Below are 17,500 nucleotides of genomic sequence, written 5' to 3'. Positions count from 1 at the left end.
AGTGTTTCCAATCTTTAACTGATTTTCCGAACCATTCGAACAGCTCCTGGATTACCCGATCGATCAGATCATCATCGGAAACATCATCGAACGATCCAATCAAGGATACTGATACCAATGCCTTGTCCGGTGGGCCATACGACGGAGCCACATTGGTGGGGAAAAACATATTGTTAACTATTCCACGACCCGATCCATTAAGGAACAATACCGGGTCTGAAGTTGGGATTTTATCCGGATCCGTTGTGAAATACAAACAAACAGTACTACGACCCGGTTTTGAAGTAACGGGTTTGGATATTCCTTCTAAGAGTATTTCTACTTCTGGTTGTTCAACTGCTAAGATGACTCCAATTTCAGTAATCAATTTCTCTCCATTATCTAAGCTTATATTTATCCTCTTTTCATCATCAATTTCAATGGATGTAACCCTAGAATTCAATCGAATACAATCACTAGGTAATTTTGAAGCCAATTGATTAGGAATTTCAGCAATTCCGTTTGCAGGTAGTGTGTTATCTCCTAATGCAAGACATTTGAATATGAAATCGAACAATCTTGATGTTGTTTCAAGCTCTCGATCGAAGAATATCCCGCCAAAAAATGGCCGAAAAAATCTATCAATAATTGAATCTGAAAATCCCGAACTTTTCAGCAATTTAATCACAGGAACTTCATCAGAAGTAAAAATTTCCTCATTTGATTTAATTAAAACCTTTATTCTGGTCAATCCAATAAGCAATTTATCAAGAATAGTACCGATTGGATTACCTAGGGTTCCAAGTGAGTCGGAAAAATGGCGGAGAGGATCAGCAACAGTGTGAAATCCACCATTGAAGTAAACACGAGCTCCGGAATAGAATTTTTTGAGGTATAAAGAAGAGTAATCGAGAAGCTTCTGAGCTTCAGGATAAGCAGTAATGAAGATTTGGAAACCTCGATCGAGGATAAATCCATCAACAATATCTGTACGGACGCGACCTCCGATGTTATCAGAAGCTTCTAGAAGTACGAAAGGGATATTGGAGGAGTGAAGTTGAGTGGCGGCAGAAAGGCCGGCAAGACCGCCACCGATGATGATGGCGGTTTTGGGGTTGTTAAGAGTAGAAGTTGAAGGTGTAGAGGGGATTGAAAGGGTGGATTTTGGAAGGAGACAGTAATGGCGGCGGCGATGATGGAGATACTGATGGAGAGAGTGAGTGTTAATGGTGGTGGTGGAAATGGAGGTTGAGATTATCATTGGATATGGTGCTCGAGTTTAGAGGATAAGATTTGATTTTTCATTTTCCTTTTCTGCTCTTTCTTCTTTTTTTTCCTTGTTTGTTGTTTTGGGATATTAGCCCGTTCCTATTCGGCTCGTCTTGTCTAAGATTGTTTCAGATTCTACTTAGAATTTATAATTGTTTGGGTCTTTGAAAAAGGATTATTAGAATGGGTTCATTTGGCAAATAAGTGTTATTCAAAGTTGATGGGTGGTTTGACTAGCTAGAAATATTTGCTGATATATAAATAAGCTTCTTAAATCAGTTGTTTAATGAAGGTATTATTTCCGAAGGAAGAGTAATAAATCATAAATGTAATAATAAGGTTATAATTGTCTATGTGATAATACTCGAAGGTTCCAAGGCAACCAAATCCTCGGTGTTTATGCAAGCTAAAAATGAATGAATGTGGTTGGAGATATTCGAATTTTTCTATATTAGGAAGACGATTTAATAACGCAATGAACAAACCATGAAGTTTGAAATAGAAAAAAAATTGAATATTTGAGGTTAAAGAGAGCAGTGATGTTATAATCTATAATTAACTTTACTTTAATTAGGGTTTTCAAGCATATTTATTTGATTTTGCATTTGACAATTATTTGGGCAAACTTGACTATGTAAAAAAAATGAAATCATTACAACTTAATAAAATAAGGACTAGGGGAGATATGATAAATAAAATCTACCCTTGTTATGTAATTATAATTGGAAAGTGATTGAAAATTTTCCGTGAAACTAGATAATATCTATCTCATCGCCATCATTGTACCCAGTATATCCCGCTCATAGAAACTACAATTAGGGTACAGAGACAGTTGAAATACAACACAACATACCCTTATTAAAGTAGATAAGAAGGTTGCAGCCAATGAAGCACTCGGCTCAAGACGACAACACACACCAATCCTGGTGTGCCTTTCTACAAGCAACTTCTACAATAGGGTTTTCCTTCAGCTAAAATACAGTCTTAACTCTTAACCCTGATAATATGTTGATGTATCGTATGAGCATTACATATACATTTACATCATTACATCTTCTACATCAACAATTATCTTATCGCCCTCAGATATAAATTGGCGATGAGAAATCTTCGAGCCTTTTATACTAGTCTGAGATTCGTCTGTTGGAATACTAAAGTTGCATAAATTAGTTCATTCCAAGCATCAGGGACACCAGGAAGACACCAGTGACTACAATCTTGCTTTCTCGTCGAAACTTTTACCCCCTTTGCTCTAACCTTACCATAAACTGACGGGTGACCATCTTTTCGAAAATTTGTCAACCTCGTAACATTTAGTAATATGACAGGAACCTTCATGTGTTCGATGACTTCTTCGACAATTTTCATTTTGATCGGGTAGGTATCTAGGAAAGCACCTTCTAATATGGGCTCTTTCTCACCATTGCATGAACCTCCGGAGTCCCAATCTCCTCCCCTATATAACAATAACTTGTGTTTTTGAAAAATATGACTATAGTGACGAGATAAAAGGAGAATCTACTTGGAAAATGATGTACCTGAAATGTGCAGAAGAGTATCCTCGGTAGAATACCAATTGCTTAGAAGGGTTCAAATTTTTATCGATCCATTCGCCCCATGTCTTCAAGGACCTCCTATAAGCCTTTACTACATCCAATTTTGGATAGAGGATGTCACCCTCTTTAAAGTAGTTTTTCCTACATCAAGAGAAGTCCACATTGGAAATGAAAGAAAGGAAAAGCCAACAATGGAGGATACAGTTGATCCGATAATAAGAAGCATAATGCAACATGAATTCATCGATTACTTGGTCGAACAAACTACCAAGAAACTAATAGAAGTATAGCACATATCACTGACGACCTATTTGGTAATCCATACTAAGTGGTGGGAATGAATTTTTTGTTCACAATTTTCCATTCACGTAATTCCACATTTTCAGATGGTAATGCCTTGGAATGAATTTTGTAAAGAAAATGAGATTGTTGAAGGAGAATAAGCATGACTATTAAACTTGTCAAAAGATATTCCTACCAAAATAACCACTAACTTTCCATTACCGTTCTCACCATTCAGTACCAATTACCAAACGGGCCGTGAATGCTTAAAAGACAGCATACAAAGGCTTTGGGGATAGCCCAATCAATTTCATAAACAAAGTTAGCCACCATACTCACACATATTGGTTCAACATTTTGAGGAAGGATATTATCATACCTACCCTCTTGCAATTTTCCCATGAGTCCACCAGTGGCCAGTATTGAAGACAAGAATATCAGCCCGTTTCCATCGTTTAGCTGTCTTGTCAATTTTATCGATTGATAATGTTGGGTTTGAGCTTCCTTGTGCATTAATGCGGGTTCCTTCTCTTACGAGAAAATGGGATCTCACAAATTCTATAGTACAATTGAAGTCCTGTAAGAAAAGAGTTCACAATACAAAGTATTAGGAAGTCTAGTAAATAAAAACTCAAGCTCATTATGCTGCAGATGAGTTTGGTACTAGTAGTAAGCTTAATACTAGACAACCAGCATTTTGCATCAAACTTCAAATGTACACAAGGTTAACTATGCAACAAGATCGAAAAATTCATTTGACTTATTTTGAATATAATTTGCAATATATTAATTGTATGGTATTTCACAATTTACAAGTTAGTTATAGTCAACTTAAAGCAACTCTCTACTAAAGTACATTACTCTTCTGTTCCTTTCAGTTTGCTACCAAAGAGTATGACACAAGTATTAAAGAGTAGTTTGATTGTTGAATTGTATGGATGATATCAGGATAGAGAAGAAATGTTTACTCCCTCAGTCCCACTCATTTTGCATCAATTTCCATTTTAGTCCGTCCCCCTCATTTTGCCTCATTTCTATTTTTGGACAATGGTCCACAACTTTTTTTTAATCTCATCCATACATTTTAACTCTATTTTAGTTTCATCTAAACAATTCATTCTCTCTTTTCATCTATTACCAATATCCACTTTTTTCTTTAAAAATCATCTCTTTCTCTTTGATGCAAATCTATCCGGATAGAGGGAGCAAATGTGAATTAAAGTGGTAGAGACTATTTCCATAGAGGAATATGTAGCAAACTAAGTGGAACAGAAAAAGATAAAAAGTGCAGCAAACTTGGGGGAATGGAGGAAGTATACTTTTAAGTCAAATATAGAAAGTGTCTTGAGTCCATTTGGAAAAGCATTGACAATAAACTTGAATCTAAAGAAAAGCAGTTGGAAGTCACAATTACCACAAAATTGAATATGTAAAAACCTCTTCCTTTAGTTATTTTATATCCATGGACTTCATACATTTTGCTCTTATCAGGAAGCCCCTCGCGAAGAAGGCATAACATTGACTCAAACTGATTACGGTTCATTGAATCTCCAACTAGCATCAATCTTTTACCCCTAATTCGGACCAAAAAGTCAGTCGCATTGAACCTGCAGTGCAACCAAAAAGGAATTTTCACAATGGGTTAAAAGATGTCAGGCATAAACAACAAATCAGGAAGAAGGAAAGGCCACAACCGCATTTGCGTTAGAAACTTAAAGATTTCAACCAATAACATCAGTTGTCGCAAAATGTTGATCTGAGCAACTTACAACAAACAAATGTAAAAAAAAAAAAAAAAGTACTATTGGGCACTAAATTAGGGAGTTCAACGTGCGATCTGAATAGCACCAACCCACAAAAACTTCACCATTTCTGCAGAATCTGAATGGTTAGACTTCTAGACAAGACAAGATCTTATATAAATGGTAGATGTGCCTAAAAAATCGCCAGAAAACACCAAAAAGAAAAAAAAAAGTAAAATAAACTACCAGACAAATTTGCATTACCATGAGATCTGGCATATAAAGAATCCCCATGGACAATGGTAAAACATTTTATCCAAATGGGAAGTAAAAGTAAAGGCATATTGTGTTATCGTGGATGGAAATAGCTCATGGAGTGCATTCGAGATGGTAGAAAAGCTACTAGTAAGTACACAAAACAAGAACATCCATATATCTTGAAATGGTTAAATAATGCAAACGAGGTAAGAGTGCTTAGCAAGGTGTTGTTAAATTTTGCTAGTGGTCCCTATATAGTGCAAAATATTAGATGCATTGTGTGACCAAATCGTAAGGGTTTCTTAAGGTAACTGCAATCAAAACATAAGTTCAGATAGATTGTAGTAACTGCAAAAACATTGATTGTGAAAGTATACTCTACACTGTACTTTACACTCATCAAGTGGAGTGTGGTGTGGTTCCAATGATTGCATGTCGTGTATTATTAGAAAAATTGAGGCATTATGAAAAACGCGATGTACATAATGAGTTCTAGAATACATATTCTTTGAATTGTGAAGGTAAGTTTACTTTAAGCTCATGACACATCAAGAGCAAAGTACATGACGAAGTGAAGGTAAGAATGATGTTGTGAATGGAAATTGTGGCGTAAGAGAAGGCTAACGTGGGTGGATGTCAAGCATAGTAAGTTCAACAAGAAAGATAAGAAGCGCAAGAGAGATTTGATGGAAGAGAATTCAGACCCTTTTGTGTGCTAGAGAAAATAATAACATTTCTCATTCTAGCCTTCGTAGAAATTTGAAGCGAAGTAGATTGATTCCTAATGCAATGAAAAATTTGTTAGATTTGAGAGTCAATCCATCAAAAGAAGGCAAGATAAGCAAGTTCATAAAAGAGAAGAATCCTTTTAATCAAGCTCGAGATCAGTATGCAAGAAAACTCACACTTGCTATGTAGTAAAGGAAGGACTTGAGCCTATGAGAATTGAGATAAAGTTGAAGGAAGGCAAGGCAGCATTGGCGTTTAACGCAACGCTAGCTGCGATACTTCACTTCAGCAAAAATTTGTTGAGGGCAGAGAGTACATTGTCTCATCCCATGTCCTAAAGGTGAGCGATTTAAGCAAGGAACTTATTGTTACAGCAACAAAAAAAGACAAGTTGACGACGATTCGACGTTTGGACCTAATGACTCGACACTTGGGATCCACGACTTGATGCCATGCCGAGACTGGAATACGCAATTTACTTTACGAGTTAGAGTTAAGATGTGAAAACAATTAGGATGGTTTAGGAGGCATAGTCACATAGTGCATTAAAGAAAACCTTTTCTAGTAAGTATTTACTTCCTTTGCGATACATTCTAGCGTATATAGAGGAAGTATGTTTTAACAATTCTAGTTTGGTTAGGTTCAGTTTGCTTAGAATTACACTTTGGATGTGGATGGAATGTAAGTATAACTTCTACTCAACTCTTCGTCTATTAGGAGTACAATAGTTCAAATAGATCAATGTAAACTCAAAAACAATGCACTGAAATTTTTTAAATTTACATATGGTCTTTTGTGAGAAGCACATACATATCCAAAGCTAGACAATTTCTTATTTTTAAAAACTAGGTTAAGGATGAGAAATCCCAAATCTATAAGATCAAAGGCAAACAATTTAGTTGATAAAAATTGAATGTACTCTAAGAAGTCAAGACTCAAATCTTTACTTTCTGATTTTGTTTAATCTAATAATTAAACTTGTATATCCACTATCATTCTTCATATTGCTATCATATTCAATAAAATAACTTTAGTTCACAACAAGCATAATAAAAACCATCCAAGCAATTTAAATGATCATCAACATACCCAATATATACCGCTCATACAAGCTACAATTGGGGTCTAAAGAGATGATGGCAAACTATATCCTTATCAAAGGAGATAAAGAGGTTTATACCCACTATCATGCTTCAGTTTGCTATCATATTCACTTAAATAACTTTAGTTCACAACAAGCATAATAAAAACCATCCAAGCAATTAAATCGTGATCATCATTTTTATACCCAATACCGCTCATACAAGCTACAATCAGGGTCTAAAGAGATGACGGCAAACTATATCTTTATCAAAGAAGATAAAGAGGTTTTTACCCACTATCATTCTTCTATTTGCTATCATGCTCACTAAAATAACTTCAGTTCACAACAAGCATCACAAATACCATCCAACCAATTAAAACATCATCATCATTATCATACCCAATATATACGGCTCATACAAGCTACAATCAAGGTCTCAAGAGATGACGGCACTATACCCTTATCAAAGGAGATAAGAGGTTGGTGCCAGTGACACCCTCGACTCTAAGCAATCTAAACTGAAACACTAATAGCCTGTTTATGATAGTTAAAATAAGACATAATTGAGTTTAAGCTGCCATGGCAATTAATCCTAACTAAGCTAAATTGAATGACATTGTAAATACAAGCAAAAAACAAACAAAAATTAACAAAGAATCCCAAGATAAAATCAACAAATTAAAGACAAAAAAATCACCTGGGAAGATCACAATCATCAGGCTTCCAACGCCATTTCATGTATTCAAAATCAGTCCTTCCATTACTCTGGCAATCATATGCTTCATCAACATATGGACAAGAACCCGGTTGATAAACCGGGTATTCATCATCTTTAACCCATTTACCCATATAGAAATTGCAAGTTTTACCCCATTTCTTCACATCATCCACTTTTCCCAGAACCGACCCATTATCAATTACAGATCCATAAATGAAACCCAATTGTTTGTTTTCCTCAACAGCGGCAAATCCAGTTTCATCTTCTTCCTTTCTACCATTGAAGTTTGCATCTGTAGAATCTTCAATATTTGTAGATTCAGGTCTGAAAATGGGGGGAGGTGCAAGAGATGGATAAGGAGGGAGAGAAGCAATAGGAGGAGATGGGTTAATGGTAATGGCGGAATGTGAAAAGAGATCTGAGTTCACTCGTTGGGTTTTAGGAAGAATGAGGAGTACGAGGAGGAAGGAGGTGATGAAAACAATGGAAGTAAAGGTATAAACATTGCACTGTTTCTTCTGAGGAGGTAATAAATCTGCCATTTTTGGAGTTGTGGGAAATTTAAGTGACAAACTAACAACAATCAAATGATACCATTGTTCTACATCCCTAACCGTTTTAGCTTCGATGAGTTTGATCTTGTATGAATTTAGTGCATCAGCGTTAAAATTGTGAATTAAAGGGTGGAATTATGTGAGATGTAGATCGAGAAATATTTGAATTTTAAATAAAAAATTAAGAATCTATATTAAAAATATCACAGATTAAGTTCATTTTAGACTTACTCATTAAAATAAGCTATCATACGACGTTGTTTCACACAAGGAAGGTGTGTAGGTTAGGTTAATAATTTAGTCGTTTTAGGTTGATTATTTTCTATTGGATTTATTTCATATCAAATGGTTTTTTTTTTTTTTTTACAATCTAGTTGTTTTCGGTTTAATGAAAAAGCTTGAACCACAATATAGGTCAAGGAATTTTGTTTTTTTCTTTAAAACTCTAAAATTTTTCTAGTAGAATTTAAAATATTGTGTTGAGCAAATTTTTTTTTTCTTATAAAATGGACCAATATAGTACTTTTGAAACTTCAACAACAAAATATTGACTAAGTATACACTTCTTAACTAAATTAAAGTTAGTGTCAACTAAAAATAAGCCCTAAAAGGAAGACTAACTAGAAAAACAAGTAAAGCCATAGTTAAATTTATGATGTATGAACAATAGAGTTGTAAACTTGTAAGTCTAGTTTAGGATGTGAGAGGTTGAATGATGTTGTTGCTTGTTTGTGGATGTAGTTGGCCGAAGAAGTGTATTTGCCCTTGCAACCGTTAACAATATTGCTTGGGGTGATATTTCCAAATACCCCTTTGATGCTCTAATTAGACATAGTAAAGAAAATTTGAGCTTCATAAAAATATAGTCAAATGGGATCTTATTTTAATCGTTAAATTGCATATTTTTATAATATTAGCTTTTTATAATTTTTACATGTTCATGATTCTATATAAAAACGATCAAAATAACACATTGGATTGCTAAAAAGTTAAATATAGTAAGTATAATGGGACGGAGGAAATATTTCCTTGAATATTTTGATTTGAGATACAACTATTTACGCAAGCAAAACAACACGTGTATTCTTTTAAATGAATAAACTTTCACGAAATACACAGATTTTTGCCAATACTTTCACCACAAACTTAGAAATTTACAGAGCACGAAAGCAGAAAGCAACTCCACCATGCCTTGTTCGAGCGCGAGGCCGAGTTTCTTCCTTGAACCTAGTTTTTATTTTCTTATTTAAATTAAGTACTTCCACATATGTTCTACTTCTACCACCATCACTATGATCACAAAACAAATCCAACCGGATCAAACTGTAATTATGGTATTTGGTATGGTTTACGCTTTAGTCCGACCTTTTCATAAAAATTGTGTTTCCGAATTAGTTATGCTTTTTAACTTTTTTAAACAAGACCGGACTAGAAATCGTACTATGAACTAAAATCATAGTTTTTTTTATTTTTAAAAATTAGTCGCTACCTAAATATTTTGAAATTTTATTTTTTAGGATAATAAAGTATATACTAAAATCATGTTGATGCAATCAACTAATTACGACTTATTATATTTCGTGATTATATGTGCGAAATATTTGCATAAATAAGTATATTAATTAAAAAAAATGCCAAAGCAAAAAAAGCATAGGCTAGATTAGACCAAACAAGACGAGCTGGTCCGGTCTAATAATTTAAACCATATAATCTAGCGATATTTACTTTTAATATTAGACCAGATCGAATCGGAATGCTAGTTGCTCAAGTGAGAAGTCCAACAAACATTGAAGATTGTGATTATACTAGTTTGTGGTCTGTGGGTGTCTTCAAATCATTCCCTTGACATCAAGGGATTGTATTGTTGATAGTACTTTTACACTATCATACAAAAAATAATTATATGTAGGAAACCCCTAATAGTGATATATTTCTTTGTTTAAATTTTTAATATTGTAGTTTTTACGTAAGAATAAAATTCATATGTATTAAATTCAAACGAACAGAGAAGTTATAATAAAGGATGAGAAAGATCATAATAATTATTTTCATATGAAATTTAAGGGTTAAAAAGAAGACATATAATATATCAAATGGCAAGTAGTCTACCAAAGGGCATATAATGTGAGGAGTTAGTAATTTTCGTTCTCGTTTTTTTCAATGACAATACTTGAATTATAAACAATATTTATCGATCAATCTTATTTTATAATTTCCTGCAAATTTGTAAAGCTAAACATTGTACTGCCAACATGCTAATATTGGTATACATAAATTTGTTCTTCATTTCCGATAAATCAAAGTACATCCTAACCCTAATTCAAAATAAAATTTTAAAAAATAAAGAAAAAGGAACAAAGATACACTCCTTGTTTTACATTGCTTCTTTCATTGTTGATTGTACACTTTCAACATGCTATAGTTGGATTATAGAATAACCCTGTGTGTATAAATTTGAATAAAAATTAAAAAAAAAAATCATCATCATGCTCAATTTACCTCACTTTATAGAAGTTATGATCAGATCTAGAGAAAGGAAGATGGCAAATCATACACTCTTATCAAGGAGATAAGGAGGGTGCGATTAGAGAGACCCTCAGCTCGAAAAAGACTTGCAAATGAAAACAAAAGACCAAGAATATGCACTCCAATAAGTTATTGTTAAGAACTTATCCGCCTTGTTGTGGCAGCGGTTGAGCTCTAATAACAGTTGCAGGAACATCTTTTTCTGAAGATTTCGAGCCGAGTGACTCTTTGGCAGCCTCCTCTTTTATGGGTATAGCCTCCTCTTTTATGGGTATGGGTTTCTGCCTTACTTCCCTCCAAAAACACTGATTATAGTTTTTTATGAGCGGAATACTGGGTATGAAGATAATATGCACTGCAATAGCAATAGAATGAAATAATCATGTATTGGTACGGCCAACATCTGAGATTGGTAGGGCATGAACATTGTTATGCCCTGCATTAGGCCGTTGATTTTTTGGAAATAAGTTAAGAGACAAATGCATTGACTCGCTTCCCTTTATGCTGCTCACACCTCTTTCTTCCTTTCACTGGCTGCCTATCGCAAAACTTCCCGTCACCCAAATTCACACCACAATAGTCTACAAGGTTGAGATTCGAGAGATGCTTTTCGGTTACTAGTTTAAGGTTCAAAGACGTGGACATAATATGGTTAATCCTCATACCTTTATGCTCCTCACATCTCTTTCTACCAGTAAATGGCGGCTTTGCACACGGAGATCCATCGAGCAATATAACACCACAAATAAGAGGGAAATTGTCCTTAACATCCATATTTGAACGGTCGATGGATGGAAAAGTAATGCTCGTCTTGTTCGACACACTCGTTAATCTCCTTCCTTTGTGCTTGGCACACCGTTTTCTCCCTTTAACAGGCGGATCATTACAAACGGATCCATCACTCAAAAGCACTCCACAAACATGACCATTCTCCATCTTCTCGGTGATCACCTCAAAATTGAAATGAGGTACTAATCGAAGTTGTGAGCGAGAAAACTTGAAAATTCGATCAAAGAAACTTACGGTTTCACTATAAATATCATAATTAGGTTTCTTCTCAAACGAGGGCAACTTCTCCGCTTTGATAGGAATTCCAACCTTTTGCTCGCGGAGAGATTGTAACATCTTGACAATCTTAGGAACATTAATGTTTTGAGATGAAATCTTTTCAATTTTGTTTAGAACGTCATTAGGACGACGTGCATCATTTCCTAGTTTGTTCCATGCATAATCAAATCTTTTGAGCAGCTTAGCTTCAGTCCTTTCGGCTTCACTTTTGCTACTCATCTGTTTACACATAAGAACCACGAAACAAATCATTAGTCATGGACTCGTTAGTCGTTACCGTTAGAGTATATAACATATCATAAGGCCTCAACCATCAGCTTAAGCTATTATTTGAGTTCATTCCTTGACATGGTATTAAAAGTTAGTGTGACAAGAAGTCATAGGTTCGAATCTCAATCACCCCTCATTTAGAAGTGGAATATTTAGCATCAGGTATGAGAAGGGCATGTGTTGCGTCCACACTTCTAGCCGAAAAGGCTTTCGTGTGAAGAGACGTATTAGAGTATATAACATATCCTAAAGCCTCAACCATCAGCTTAAGCTTTTAATTGAGTTGATTCCTTGACAGTTACCACACTCCACATGTAAGAGTTGAACAAGTCGAGCAAACTATATGCTTGTGTTCTCCCTATCTTAACAACCTGCATTCCAATGACCACCTTATTTCACACTGTAAAATCGCATTTTCTGTTTTGCACGATACTTGGGGGTAGTTGTTTATTTGTCCTAGGGTTTATCTCTCTGATTTAGGGTTAATACAAGGAATAGTGTGTGGAGGCAAAAGAGTTTGAAATCTAGAGTGTTTTGCATTAGATAGAGTATGTGATCCATTGTGACCTAAAACGACATTCGGTTTGGAACGGGAAACAAGAACGGAAATACAAAAAGCAACCTAGATTGACTCGGGAACGATTGGGTACGAGATACATTATGTATTAATTGTATATTTGAAAATAAAGTTAAATTAAAATGATTATTTTGCTTTAAGATATTATTTTCAAGTGGAATTTTTTTAGATTTATTAGGTTATATTTCGTTTTTTTCTCCCTTCTTTTTTATTTAATTTATAAATAAAACCCAAATCACCTTTTAAAAAAGGTCTTCTACACCAGGACGTCACCTTGAGTGATTTGCGTCACGTTTCGTGGTGATTGCAGACGCAAATTCTCAAAACATAGCTATGTTCCATGTTCTATGTAATTATGATGTGATCTCCATTAAAGATGAGATCTTTAAGCTGGAGAGATTATTCTCAAATCTTGTGAGGGTTATATCATTGTTGTATTGTTGAATTCATCAATAAAATACAACACTGTTTGAGGGGAGGTGTCTATTGTGTGTTTTATCCATTAAACCATACTCTATATTCTCTTGCACTTTCTTCAAGTTCCTAATCATTGTGAGTTCTTTTAACTCTTTCATTTTAAAATTAAAATAATACATCAACAAATGCATAAAACCAAACAGAATATTCGATTAGAATAAGAGGAAATATTAAAATATGACTAAAATGATCACAAACCTTGTTAAATAGTTTTCTAGCTAAATTAAATTAAATTTTCATTGTAATTTTCATCATTTAACATTAACCAAAGGGCATCTCCCCAAATTATTGAGTCATTTAACGCCCGCCAGCCCGCAAGCACGAGCGTTCCTTATTAAGGATAAAATTAATTACAAATATAGTAAACTAGAATATTTTTTGAATTTTTAATCATATAAGCATTCATTCAAAAAAAAAGAAGAATATTTTTTGAATTTTTTAATCATATAAGCATTTTGATTAAATCACGAAAATTTTTTTTTCTTTTATTTTGTTTCATAATTTACTATAAAATTTATTGTGGATTTTTGTTCGCCCTAGACATCAACTCATAAAGAAAACAAAAATGGATGCAAGAAATCAAAATAAAACCGAATAAAAATCTAATTGCCAAATATAATTTGTTGATAACTAAAGGAAGAACAACAATTAAACAAATAATAAAAATAGGTGCAAAACACTTACAGGTGCCCATCTATAAACAATGGGAAATCCTCTCGAGAAAACATCTTTAAATAATCCAAATCCATTAACCAAATGAGATCCAGAACGACCATAATGTTGAAGCCTAGACTTAACATTATCAGCTTGACCTAAGTATACCACAACAATGGATTCGGATCCGGATCCAAGCTTATCCACATCTCGACCCGACCCGGTAGCACAAACAGCCACCCCAATCTCATACAATCCGGGCCCACATACAGATGGGAGATTTGCTACTCTGTATCTCTCTGCGCCTTCTTTGCTGGCCTTATAATCTTCCCAATCTGATGGTCCAATTAAGATTTTCCATTTGGAGAAGGATTTATCGTGTTTTGTTCTTTGGAAATTCTCTCTTTTCAGCCTTGATGGGTAGCTGGTTATGGTGGTTTTGGGGATTTGGTGGTTTGGATTTGGGTTTGGTCCTCCCATTTGGAGGATTGATATAATAAGTGACCGTTTGGTTTTAGGGGGAGTTTTATAGGGGTAGCTTTTATGTTTGATATTGTTGTTATCTCATCTTGTAATTAGACCCGTATGATTTTGAACTAGATTTAAAATAATGTAAAATTAAGGAAAATTATTAATAGTATTTCTAATTTTTTGCATTTTATTAATGGTACTTTTAAGTTTTTTCGATTATCAATTATACCCTCGTGTATCGTGTTATTGAGCGTTTTACAATCGTAATCTTTTCTAATTTTTTTCGTCTAAAACCGTTAATTTTTTTTTTCTTTTATTTTACAAATTAAAACATTAAAAAAATTAAAGAAAAATAAAAAATTTAATGATTTTGGACGGAAAAAATTAGAAAAGGTTATGGTTGTAAAACGCTCAATAACATGAGGATACCATTGATAATAGAAAAAACTTAGGGGTACCATTGATAAAGTGCAAAAATTTAGAGGTACCATTGATAATTTTACTAAAATTAATATTGTGTAAAATTTGATTTTAAACCCAATATAATCCATATGAACATTTATGGTTACTTGTAGAGGTGCTCATGCTGATCATTTGGTCGACTTCAGATCAAATGTTTCGGTCAGCTCAAAATCGAATCTTGTGTTTATGTTAATTTTTATATAATTTAAATTAATTTTAAAGTCGGGTTAAATTGGGTTTAATTAAAAGGATCGGATAAATATTGAGTTGTGAATTTGTGTTTATTTTAAATTGTTGTATTTGGTTGGTTGGTTGGTTGCTCATGTGAATCATAAGATTAAAGAAGTTCTGATTTTGTTTATTTCTTTCCTCTTTAGCTTTACTTTTATTTTTATTGCGTTAAAAAGGAGATTTCTTTCGCTTTCTATAAATTGATTTCAATTCCTAATTGCTTATTACTTTATTTACTTTTAAGGTAAAGGGAAATATTATTAATTAAATACTTCTAATAAATTATAATTATTATTTAATAATTTTTGATAATAAAAATCTCACCATTAAGTACCTCTAAATATTTCACACGTATTTTTTCTTTCATATATTTCACCATTTTTTCATTTTAATTTTTTAAGGTTCTTTTATTAGTAACCAAATGAAATCAATCTAACCTTATACTACATTTTTTTTATTTAAACTTTCTACTACTTAAAATTTATTAGTTTTGATAAACTGTTTGGAAGGAAAAAGAAATGAAGTAATTTTTTGTTTGATGTTGACAGCTAACAAATTAATATGTTAATTTTTTTTTGTAATGAATGTTTAAACATTATCTTTTTTTTATTCGCTATTAGTAACAATAAATAAAAATCTTTTAATTTTTTTACCAGCTTCTTTATATTAATAGCAAACAATTATTTGACTTCAACTTTAGCATGAGACACTTATTTTGGAATTTTTTTCAAAATAACTAATTTTTTTCAAATTTTCGCAATGAAAATTAGGGGTCCTGCTAAGGAAAATGAAAGCCTAAGTAAAGCAAATCATAATCTAAGAACTCAAAACTAGGGGTGTTCATTCTAGAAAGTCGGGTACCCAGTAAGTCAGGTACCTTTTTTAACGGCCCGTGTCCTCATCCAATTAATTCGGGTACCGGGATAAGTCGGGTCGGGACACCAAGACCCGATTTTATTTTTGATGTTGCTTTTATATTCTTACTGTTACTTCGCAAAAATGTACCACTCTCTTACTTACAATCTATACTTAACCAAATATCCTTCAATTGATTTGACTCATCCTATAATTCGTTAATCCTGCATTCATTAATTATCATATATTCATTACTTTCTGTTTCCCGATCTGACTTGAGCGTCGAAAGGATTTTTGGAGAAATCACCCCGGGCAAGGCTAACATTGTATTGCAGGATTTGAGGTCTCATCAGCGGAAGAATCATAAGCACTTTCAACATATTAACAGTTATATCCTTTTACACTTATTTCCAGGTATTTTAAATATCTTTTACACTTCCTCGTTTCATCACCGAAACAGTTTTCATCAACAAATTGTTTTATACTTCCTGGTTTTCAGTAAATGAAATGTTTCCATTATAAGTAAAATGTTGAAAATTGAAAGGGTTGTTCTTGGTTTTCAAGACCAAATATTACCTTTAAACGAAATTATTTTTATCATAAGTAAAATTTTGGTTTTCATCAACAAAAACAAGGACAGGAAATCAAAATTGAAATCAAGATTAAGAAATCAATTGAAAACCGACTGAAAGTAACAACAAAACAAGAATGAAAACGTCTTCTCTTTTCTAAAAACCGAGAGAGAGAGAGAGAAAGAGCAAAGACTAAGTTCTTCTCCCTCTCGGAGGTGCCCGGATTGGCGGGTATGCCGCCGGTGCTACCTTTGAGAGAGGGCTTTTCCACCTACGCGATTATGCTTATATGATATTAGGCACCGTTTGGATGTACTGTTGGTTCATGCGGTTTCACGGGGGTTTTGGTGGTTCGTTTTGGTTAACCGGCGAGGGAAATGATGGGCTGGGGTTACATTGAGTTGTTGCTCAGAATCCATGTCTTCCCTGTCTTGGCTACCTTTGGAGAGTGGCTGTTGGACTGCTCAGCGACGCAGCTCAAGGGGTTAGCAATGGTGCTTTTCGAAACAGGTAGGTCGGAGCTCCGATGAGGGGTTTAGGCTTGCGATGGTTCGGCTTAGGTGGGATTCGAGTGAGGTCCTGCTCTTAACTCGAATCGAGGTTGCTTGCTGCTCGGTTCGAGGTTGCGCGTGTGGTTGGGGTTGCTGTCTTGATGGGCTGCGGTTGACTTCCCAGTTGATGGTGGTCTGATGGAGGCGTCCTGTTCCGGCTGAAACGGGCGGCGGTGGCTAAGCTTGGCTCTTGATGTCTTAGCTAGGGTTTTTCTTAATTAGGGCTTACTTAGAGTTTGGGTCCTAGGTCTTTGGGCTTAGTTTAGTCTAAGTCCATTTCCCCATTTGTTTTTTAAGATATTATGCTATTTATTTAATGTGGTGCATTTTCATAAAGGTGTAATGTACCTTCCCACGTGAGCCGGTGCGTTTATGTAATTTTTTTTTTTGAAAACTTAATACAAATTATTAATTGTAAAAAAAACAACAAAAAAGAATGAAAACGCATAACATGAACAAGAACTAACGGCCTGTATGGTACATGGTATTAGAGGGCGGTAATGGTAATAAAATTAAGTAATAAAAAATTTGGTTGTTTGGATGCGTTTAATGGTAATGGATGGTAATAAAATAAGGTGATGAAATTATCAAAAAGGCCATTTTTATTACCATTAA

The 17,500-nt window shown here is 34.1% G+C and overlaps 3 protein-coding genes across 3 annotated transcripts in view; all 3 read right to left on the bottom strand.

The window, feature by feature from the left end:
- LOC130824457 (15-cis-phytoene desaturase, chloroplastic/chromoplastic) overlaps window positions 1-1,579 on the bottom strand; it is a 1,952-nt gene extending 373 nt beyond the window's left edge. The window contains exon 1 of the mRNA XM_057689468.1: window positions 1-1,579. This exon is cut by the window's left edge and continues 373 nt beyond it. Coding sequence (XP_057545451.1) covers window positions 1-1,240 — 1,240 coding nt within the window. The 5' untranslated portion in view covers window positions 1,241-1,579.
- A 399-nt stretch (window positions 1,580-1,978) lies between these two features.
- Window positions 1,979-8,288, bottom strand: LOC130824458 (protein trichome birefringence-like 5; the record flags this gene model as incomplete). Its single annotated transcript, XM_057689470.1, has 5 exons — window positions 1,979-2,704; window positions 2,787-2,945; window positions 3,470-3,663; window positions 4,501-4,693; window positions 7,597-8,288. Coding segments are annotated over 5 exons (1,575 nt in total), but the record flags the coding sequence as incomplete, so codon positions are not given.
- A 2,150-nt stretch (window positions 8,289-10,438) lies between these two features.
- LOC130824456 (protein EFFECTOR OF TRANSCRIPTION 2-like) lies at window positions 10,439-14,293 on the bottom strand. Its single transcript, XM_057689467.1, has 2 exons — window positions 13,774-14,293; window positions 10,439-11,984 (listed from the first exon to the last, which is right to left on the bottom strand). Exons 1-2 carry the CDS (start codon window positions 14,221-14,223, stop codon window positions 11,166-11,168), a joined length of 1,269 nt encoding a protein of 422 aa, XP_057545450.1. The 5' UTR covers window positions 14,224-14,293; the 3' UTR covers window positions 10,439-11,165.
- Window positions 14,294-17,500: the final 3,207 nt, after the last annotated feature.

Source organism: Amaranthus tricolor, chromosome 9 (genome assembly GCF_026212465.1).
Source record: "Amaranthus tricolor cultivar Red isolate AtriRed21 chromosome 9, ASM2621246v1, whole genome shotgun sequence".
Taxonomy (NCBI): Eukaryota; Viridiplantae; Streptophyta; class Magnoliopsida; order Caryophyllales; family Amaranthaceae; genus Amaranthus; species Amaranthus tricolor.
This window is presented reverse-complemented; position numbering and strand designations above follow the sequence as displayed.